Below are 10,191 nucleotides of genomic sequence, written 5' to 3'. Positions count from 1 at the left end.
CTCATCGGCGCTGCATTCACCCTCTGGATCTGTAAGCAAACAAAGAGACATTATAACCACTTCCTTGTTGCCGTGTGGATCAAGACCTGTACCCGAGACTCACCTAGCTCTCCTTCTCTTGCAGACCACTCCGGACACCGCCCATTGTATATAGTCTCACCCTGTAAATAAATTCACTTACCTTTACTTCCGTCTCCGTGTTTTGGTCTTGGTTTCGCTCTTCTGGACAGTACCTCCCGAGTTATGACATTGCCACCCATGAAAAAACAATGACTACTCTGGCCCCCTGTGGTACATCTGGTGTAGAACCAGCCTCTGACGCTAACTCTTTATAAATATTTTGGTTTTAGACTTTAAAGTACCAGAATTTGCACAGAACTTACTTTTGGCTGTCTGACATGAATTAAAAATATTTAATCTGGTGTTATGATCAGTTACTCAAGAAGACTTTGTACCAAATACTTGTTACACTTGCTTATTTAAAGATTAATCTACATCTGCTTAACATGTTGAAGTTATACTACCCTGATTGGTGTACAATTTTTGGGTACTATAACCAACCTCTGTAATAACTGCACTATTGATTTTTTTGTTTTTACAAAAACAGCCATAAAATAAAGTATGCCACTTCTGTGGGCACCTCACCGTGGTGAGTGTCCCTTATTTTAATTTCTGAGAGGTGGCAACCCTACAGGTGGCTGTTGTTGTCTTACAACAGTTTGCTGTAGTCGTAGGCCTATTTACAATACAACAGATAATAAAAAGCAAAAGCTGAGCTGGAAGAATCAGTGACCACATATGCCCTGACTACCTGTGATGTTTCAAGAGATATCATTCAAGAAATATACCCAGCAAGCAGTCTATTGAAGGTTTACAAGGCTCTGGAAAAGTTAAATTTCCTCATACAGGAGAATCTTGATTTGGTGTTTTCAAATTTGACAGTAGCCTTTACAGTATTCTTAACCATGCCTCTGAGAGTTGCATCTGCAGAGAGATCCTTTAGCAAGCTGAAACCTATCAAAACATAACTTTGTTTGAGTATGAGCAATGATGGCTTATCCTATTGTGGCACGGTCAATTTCATTTAATGCTATTCTTGACAAATGGGCAAGTGCAAAGGCACAAAATGTAACAGTTTATGTCAGAGTTTTAATACTAGAGTCCAGGCTGTTGTTCAGATTTCATATTTCCACTACAGAAAATTTGTTGAGCACTGAGTGCCACTACTGTTACATATTTTTACTTTATTAAACTTTTTTTTGTTTGTGATTGAGATGATCACCTGCTGTAAAATGAAACATAAAATAAAAGTCAATAGAATTACTGTATTTTATGAATAAGGGAGAGCTGTACGGACATATTAAACTGGGCCGAGGTGGGGGGGATATGGTGGGGGTTGGTGTGGGGGTGCCAATGATGTGTTCGCATACACCTCAGAAAGTATGTAGTTGCACCCCTGGATTTAGTGTTGATGTGTGTGTGACAGACATTTGTATTGGACATTTATGGAAATACAGAACAAATTGTCTCCCGTATTGGTTCCATATGGCATGCAACATTTAATTGCCAAACAAAGGATGATTCTGTATTCTGAGACGGGTGACAACCCTACTGCCATCTCTCCTAGACATTTTCGTACTTCCACTGGTATGTCATCAGGTCCAACTGCCTTCCCCGTCTTCATCCTCTTCAAAGCTTTCCAAACTTCATCCTCACTAATCTTTCCCAATTCCTGGTGCAGTTTTAATGATCTCTACGCTTCTTTCCCTTTCATCCTGTTTATTCATCAGCTCCTCAAAGTACTCCTTCCATCTTCCCGTCACAATGGACTTGCTTGTTAGAACGTTACTATTTCTATATTTAACAAGCCTACCCTGCTGTACATCCTTTCCACTCTGATCCTTCAGTCTTGTCAGTCGATGCAAGTCCTTCTCTCCCTTCTTAGTGTCCAGCCTCTTGTCCACTACATCATAGGCTTTCTGTTTTGCCTTTGCCACCTACATTGCATCTCCTTCTATTCCTGTCTACCCTCTTCAGTCCTCTCACTGTCCCATTTCTTCCTGGCTAACCTCATCCTCTGGATAACTTCCTGCACTTCACTATTCCACCACCAGATTTCCTTATCATCTTTTCTCTGTCCAGATGACACACCAAGTACCTTCCTACCTGTCTCTCTTATCACTGTTCCTGTAGCCCATTCATCTGGAAGCTCTTTCTTACCACCCCAAGCCTTTAACAGCTTCTCTCTGTAATCCTCACAACATTCTTCTCTCCTCAACTTCCCCGCACAACTGACTTAAATCAGACAGACAGGTCTCTACGCTTCTTTAAGTTTAGATGGTGTCAGAGCTGTTAACAAAATGTAGTTAAATAAAACCTGCACCTGCTTCTAGATGGGAGCGGTGATCACCTTTGACTGACACATTTGTCATGTACTTCACTATAACATATAAATATATGCCCCATTAAACCCCTACTATCATTTTTGTAATTTTTGCCATCATTTTTCACATTTGTGCTTGAAATAAAATTAAATGTTTTTTTTTTTTTTTTTTTTTACTAAAAGCAAAAACAGGTACTTAATCTTTGCAAATAGGTGTTATGTTTTCTGATTTTATAAATTTAAAACAGAAGAACAAGGCACCAAATTTGCTCCCACTTTTTTCGAAATTCAAAAATTATAACCTCATATTCCAGGATAAACAGCCCAATAAACGGATAATTTTTAAGAACTGTACCTTTATGGATGGCATTTGTAACTATTTACATAATGGAGACGATAATTTTTCACCTCAGAGTACAACGAGAAATTCTACAAAGTCTGGTCAAACTGGGCTGAATATGTAAGACCTGTAAGATGTGATTTTATGTAAATCAGATTTGTGTTAATCCACTCTCACCTTCTATTCTTAGGATATTTTGTGGTCTTTATAATCTGTATTATGTGATGAAATCCTCCAGTTTAATTATTTCAGGTTTTAATGAATGGTTAAAAAAAAGAATTTTATATTTTTTGCCAGTAACGCAGACATCCACTTGTGATTTGTATTGACTTTACTCCATATTGCATTATATTTGCCATTAATCATGATTTAGCATTTGGCCATCACATTCAGATTGGGTTTTTTTTCCTCAGTGTGGTGTGATCGAGTGCATTCCAGACTGTAAGTCCAGAGATCAGCTCGGCAGGCAGACTGATTTTGGGATGTACGACTACTTTCGTAACCAGTATGGTGATGAATCCACTCTTGCCTTCCAGAAGGTTTTCACTTTTACATGTTTGTTTCTTATTGTTTTCGGATTTTACTTGTCTTACTTAACCCAAAAATGGAAAACATGAAAATCAGGGGAGAAAGTGTTTTCTGAATTTGACAGAAATTTGATTTTTGAAACCAATTGACCCACACATTTTATGTTAGTTCTTTATTTTCTCTGAAGGAACCTAGATCAACAACTATGTGAAATTTACTGCATATATATTTATATAATAACAATAAACTTTGGCTTAATGTCATATTAGCTCAATAATAATCGTACCTGTGTTACTTTAAAAACTGCAGGTGTTTGATTGTTGTACTTTTTCTGACTGAAAGAGTTGATTGAACCTTCTAAACTTTCTGCATTTTAGCTCACCACCATCATCATCATCATCCTGTCCTCTTCTTTTTTGCAGGCTCGATATAACTTCATCCGCAGTATGGCCGCCTACAGCCTCCTACTGTTCCTGTTGCAAATCAAAGACAGACACAACGGAAACATCATGCTAGACAGCAAGGGACACCTCATCCACATAGGTGTGCTAGCAGCATACTCCGACTCCTCTGATTAAAATGGGCTTCTCTGAAATATTAGCTTTAGCTTAAAATTTAATTAATTCATATTAAACCTGTGCTCACTGTAGATGAGTTTTAATTGCACACTGTTACAACCTGGCTCAAGAGTCATGGCATAAAAGGGAAAGGTATCACAGTGGTTGGAGGTTTCAGACCCAGAATGCAGACGGGACTTAAGGAACTCGAAATGTAAACTTTTTATTATGTATATAAAATGAATCCAAAAAACTGACATACAGCTAAAAAACTCATAAAGAACTGGAACCACACAAGGAGAATCATTGTACAGTGCCATAAAACCAACAATGCACTTCTGAGCAAGGAGGGATCAAAAATGGCAGTAAGCTGAGCCTAAATAAGTCTTGGTAAAATGTGTGGCACCAGCCAGTTTTGTGAACAAGTCCTCCATATGAGGAAAAGGGTGTCTGTTATCACACTTTTATTAGGTTCATGGAAATCAACACAAAACCTCAAGTCTCTTTTGTGTTTCTGGGCAAGGACTCACCCCTTCACATGTGTCCACTGGTTCAATGGTGTCTGCTTGGAGTAAGTCCTTGAGCTCTGATGAAACTTTTTCATATTTGCCGAGTGCCAGACGTCTCAGTTTTTGAGTGCAGGTTGCACTGTGTTGTTTATTTGAACCCTTTAACATATTCAAGGTGGTGGGCTGAAGCAGAATCAACATTTTTAACCTTGCATGTTCTTTTCTCCGTAGGAGGTTCTTTTGCATTGTCCTGTTTAATGAAAGTCCCACCAGTGATGTAATTCTGCATTGCTTTTATTAGATTCAAGCCAAGTAGTAGTGATCCATTCTTTACAATATAGTATGATACTGAAACTTTGTTTTGATTTGCTACTCCTGCTGTAGCTTGTAGGCAGCCAGTGATAGGTAGGTCACCTGAACAAGTTAAACTTTGGGTTCTGTCAGTGGGCATTGTGCAAAATGTTGCTTATAGACTGTTGCGGGTAAAATAAATATAGACGCTCCAGTGTCTACAATTGACTCCTGGACTTGAGAGTTTCTTTGTGGTGCTTTAATGTTCCTTTTGCATGTGATTTTATCTAATGATGCAGCCATCAGCTTAACATCATTCACACACAGTACTGCTAACTCAAGAACAATCATTTCTCTCACTGCAGCCACATTGGATTTGCATACTTTGGTGAAATGTCCCTTTTTCTTGCAGTTATCACAAATTACTTTAGCAGCAGGACAGGTTTTTAGAATTAGCAAGGTGCTTATCTGATCCACATCTGCAGCAGTTACATTGCTCTTTATGACTTGCCTGTTTATAATGAACATGGGGTGGAGGTCTACATTTTGAACTGTTTGCACCCCTCTTTTTCCTTGAAAAGCATTTGAAGCATCTACTGCCTTGCAGGTGGGACTGTACTCACAGCTGAGAGCAGTGTAGCATTTTAACTGCTTCTTCCACTTGGCCCACAATGGTTTGAGCTCTGCCCAGTGTGAGAACCTTCTCCACTAGTAAATTATCCTTCACAACACTGAGATAAGCATTAGCAATGAATTGATCTCTTTTTAGTTCACTTTTTATCAGTCCAAAACCACATTGTGCAACTAAGGCTCTGAGCTCTACAACATATTACCTCAAGGTTTCATCACCATGTTGCACACATTTTCTAAATGTGTGTCTGCACACTAACAAATTACCTATGAGGACAAAATCTCTTTCAAGTGCAGCCATGGCTTCATCAAATGTTGTACCTTGTTCTGGTAGTGTGTAGAACAGACGCCGTCTCCCTGGACCTAAGCAGTGTCTTTCATTCGGCCATTCATCTCTAGTAGCTTTTATGACGAGCATTCAATTGTCAAATCTTTTCCACCAAGTTGTAAATGGTATAGGAGGCTCAACCATGCGATGTAGGTAGGAAAGGCAGTACTGAAGCTATCATCCTCATCACCAGTTTTGATGTGACAGTTAGAATGAAATGGGAGACGACAGTTAAAGTCAAACTGTATTACAATAACTGTGAAGATGCCATTACACAATACAGTTATGCCTCATTATTCTTCAGTATTTCTCTTCAACACAGTCTCTTCTGCCCTATGCTGTCACAGCTGCACCATCTAATGACAAGGAGCACTAAGACCAACAGAACAGAACACAAATGCATTCGCTTTGCAAACCTAAGAGCACAACAATACATTTATTCTCAGTAACATATTTGAGCTCGCAAAATGTTTTTAAACTATTCTAAAATCATTAACTCACACAAGTCATCAAATATGGCAATATCAAGAGCAATATCATACATTCACCTTGTTTTCTTCAGATTTTGGCTTCATGTTTGAGAGCTCTCCTGGTGGAAACCTGGGCTGGGAGCCAGACATCAAGCTGACAGATGAGATGGTAATGATCATGGGAGGCAAAATGGAGGCTACGCCATTTAGATGGTTCATGGAGATGTGTGTCAGAGGATATCTGGCTGTGAGGTAAGAAACTCAAAGATCAGCAGTATTTCATTTAAAATTTTTCATCAATAACTTAATAACTTATAATGAGGATGTTGTTCATGATGATTTTTTGGGGGGGGTTACTTATCTAACAGACCATACATGGATGCAGTTGTTTCTCTGGTGACCCTCATGTTGGACACAGGACTGCCGTGTTTCAGGGGACAAACCATAAAACTCCTAAAGTAAGACTAACAGAAGGATGTTTAAATAGGTAAAAAAACATTTGACCAGAAACTGTTGCTGGATTTGGGACCTAAACAAAAGAAAAATCAACAATAAAATAAAGATGAGGAACTTTTGGAAGATTGATCAAATTCACAGTAAAACATCTATAAATCCTATTTAAAACTTGCCAAAAACAAACTTTAATTGTTTCCCAAATTAAAATGTAAGACTGACAAAAGAGTATTGAGTGAAGGACCCACACATCCTCTGTTTGAAAGTTTGGATCAAGGATGTCATGCTACCTCTTTCTATATGTTGTACCAAGTGGGATTATTCTAAAGAAACAATAAAAAATTGCATTCATTTAGTCCAGCATCAACATTAGCATCTGGATTTCACAGAAACTTTTCTGAAAATTCTAGTAACAGCAAGATTTTGATGATCTCTTTAGTGAGACAAAACTTTAAAATTTGTTCTCAAAGAATAATGTGCAAGTTTTGTCCTGTAACCTGTAATTTCAGAGATTCTTTCCATGTATATCTTCAATCTTAGTAAATATTTTAAAATTCTACATTTCTTTTTTTCATTTATTTATTTTCATTGTTTCTCAATCTAAGTTAAATACTTTTTTGTCTGTGTGAAGTTCAGAAGATCAGGACACATGAAGACTCTTTTGCCTAACGTCGTTTCTACCTTTTTGCTCTTAGGGGGCGTTTTAATCCTCAAATGAGTGAGAAAGAAGCAGCAGCTTTTATGATCAAAGTCATCCAAAGTTGTTTCCTCAGTAGCAGGTGAGGTAAAAATGTATTTTTTCTGATTTTTTTTTTAGTATTCCTCCTGCAGTTCTCCAGCAAAGAAGAAAGTTTTTTAATTTTCATTTGACACAAACTATTTTTTTAACAACTTGTTTTTGTTGTATCAAAGAAAATAGTCATGAAAATGGAAATAAGTGGTTTGGTGTTGATTTGTTGTCAGCAACAGATCCGCAGTTGGAATTTTTTAGACACTGTAGTAACAGTTGTTTTTGTTGTTTTTTATTAGACGTATTTACAGTAAATTGTTCAGAACACCCTTATTATTTTTATCGGTAATGGAAGATCCACATTATGTTTCATTATGATTGTTTAGTGTTAAAAAACTTGTAGCAGACTACTCTCACTGGACAAAATTCCAAATGTTCCCAGCAGATTATTTTAGCTCATGTTCACTACAGGCAGGGATATTGCAGGAATCCCAGTTAATTCTAGACAAGAAAAAAAAAGAAGAATCGAGGATTGGAATGATTACAACAAACTGCAATCAATCTTTAACAGAATTAAAAAAAAAAAAAATGGGAAGTATAAAAAGGCAAAACAAAACAAAACAAAAAAAACAACTAACAAATAAAATAGTGTCGAATTTTTAACACCATTGAACTTTTCAGTTTTGCCGTCTGTTTAATTAAACATAAAAGCTCTTTGCAAAATTGATTAGAAAATTAACTAAAAACAAAATTAACTAAAAGTTATAACATCATGTTAAATGCAACAAATAGATAATGTGAGAAAACAAAAATTAAAAAAAATTAGATGGAATTTTGCTTATATAAAATAAAAAAGAAATACAACCCCAATTCTGAAAAGGTTGGGACTTTCTGTAAATAAAGACAGAATGCAATGATTTAATAATCTTATAAACCCATATTTTATTTCACAATAGAACATTGTAAACATATTAAATGTTTAAACAAAGAAAATGTTCCTTTTTTTTAAAGTTAATTTTGAAGTTAATGGCAGCAACACATCTTTTAAAGTTGTTCCAGGATCATGTGTCCCACTGTGAAGCATCCCCTCTTTGTTTACCAACAGTCTGTCAAGAAACTGAGACTATTTGCTGAAGTTTTCAGAGGGGAATGTTGTCCCATTCTTGTTTGATGTAGGATTCTAGCTGTTCAACATTCCTGGGTCTTTGCTGGATTTTTTTGTTTCATGATGTGTTAAATGTTTTCAGTTGAAAAGGGCTGGACTGCAGGCAGGTCAGCTCATCACCGAGACTCTTCAACTAAGAAGTCACACTGTTGTAATGGCCTTGTCCTTTGCACACACATTTCTCCAGATTCAAAAAACTTATTCTGTAGCTAAATACAGTAAAAATGTCTTCAAACTTGTTTGAAGACATTTTTACTGTGTTCAACTACAGAATAGAAGTCCAGTTGTTCTTGTTTTTAACTCTTTTTTTGGATTAACCATGTCCTGGATGACTGAGAATCTACACCAGCATTTCTGTAGATTCTTCAAATATTTCAGTAAGATTATGAATTGTAAAATATGGAATATTCAAAGTCTTCCCAATTTTCTGAGGAACATTATTCGGAAATTGTTTCACTATTTTTAGATACAGACTGGTGAATCTCTGCCCATCTGAGAGTAAAGAAAAGCTCTTTTTATACCCAGTTCTCTTACTGACCTGTTGTCATTTTACCTAACTCTTTGCAAAATGCACCTCCTTCTTATTTGTACCACTTACTTCCACAACCTTTTGTCCCCATCCCAACTTTTTAGGCCTGATGTGAAGACCTCTTGAAATTGTAGTGTTTATTGTGGTGGATTTTACTAAGAGGATAAAAATGGCTGTAGTCAACACCTATTTCCCAAAGAGGGAGAAACACAGGGTGACCTATAAGAATGGAGATAGGAGTACTCAGGTAGAGTACATTCTTTGTAGACGAGGTAACCTGAGGGAGATTGTGGACTGGAAGGTTGTGGCAGGGAAGAGTGTAGCCAAACAGCATCGGATGGTGATATGTAGGGTTACTGTTGTGGTGAAGAAGAGGAAAAGAGTAAAGACAGACAAGAAGACCAAATGGTGTAAGTTGAGGAAAGAAGAATGTTGTGAGGAGTTAAGAAAATAACTGTTAAAGGCTCTAGGTGGTAAGAAAGGGCTTTGTTGAGAAAACCAAGTTTTTAGTTTTCACTCCTTTCAGAGGAATCTCACCTCACCACTTAGTCTCTCTCACCGGATCTTTGATGTTGCAGAAATTTGGACTCATAAACTGAGTTCCAGACCAGAGGTTCAATTATGAATCATACATTTATTTAAGCATTCAGCCGAATGGAGACAACTCACCAACAAGAAGAAACAGCAAAACGTTCCCAGTTGTGTCTGAAGTAATTCCCCCTTCCCTTTCCTTTTATACTATAAACTGCGCCCAAGACCAGTTTTTTTTTTTTTTGCACACAATCAACTGCAGCAGCTTATCATATCATGATGCCCTGGAACCTTCAGACTCCTTCTCCCCACTTACAAAACTGTTCTATGTGATTATTTCATCATAAGCTAAGCGTAACCACATTTCAGCAATGAAATCATTTTAGCAATATCAAAGTTTGTTTATATTTCATCGTTGACTAAGCGTAACCTCATTTTTTAGCAATCAAAGTATCAGAGTTTGATAATATTTTACAGTTTGAACTGCTTTACCATTTAGCATTTATACAAGTTTTAAATGTTTGCACCTTTTTGAGATCCCTTTGAATAAAACACAAAGATACATATACACTCCTGATCAAAATCTTAAGACCAGTCAAAAAATTGCAAGAATTTGCATTTTGCACTATTGGATCTTAAGAAGGTTCTAAGTAGAGCTTCACAATGTTAAAAGAAGAAATCAGTGCAAGAGACAAGAACTTTTGAGCAGGGAATTTTCTGCAAACTGCATTTACACTCAAACATGAT

General features: G+C 36.9%; 1 protein-coding gene across 5 annotated transcripts in view; it reads left to right on the top strand.

Annotated features, from left to right (window-relative positions):
- Positions 1-10,191, top strand: part of pi4kaa (phosphatidylinositol 4-kinase, catalytic, alpha a) — a 222,391-nt gene that overhangs the window by 209,257 nt on the left and 2,943 nt on the right. For 4 of the 5 annotated variants that reach the window (XM_037979490.1, XM_037979489.1, XM_037979492.1 and 1 more), the window contains 5 exons: positions 3,137-3,262; positions 3,674-3,794; positions 6,129-6,288; positions 6,405-6,494; positions 7,185-7,268. In XM_037979490.1, coding sequence (XP_037835418.1) covers positions 3,137-3,262; positions 3,674-3,794; positions 6,129-6,288; positions 6,405-6,494; positions 7,185-7,268 — 581 coding nt within the window. Of the gene's footprint in view, positions 1-3,136; positions 3,264-3,673; positions 3,795-6,128; positions 6,289-6,404; positions 6,495-7,184; positions 7,269-10,191 lie in introns of those variants that run through there. The other variant, XM_037979493.1, reaches the window with a different exon arrangement.

Source organism: Kryptolebias marmoratus, linkage group LG14 (assembly GCF_001649575.2).
Source record: "Kryptolebias marmoratus isolate JLee-2015 linkage group LG14, ASM164957v2, whole genome shotgun sequence".
Classification (NCBI taxonomy): Eukaryota; Metazoa; Chordata; class Actinopteri; order Cyprinodontiformes; family Rivulidae; genus Kryptolebias; species Kryptolebias marmoratus.
This window is presented reverse-complemented; position numbering and strand designations above follow the sequence as displayed.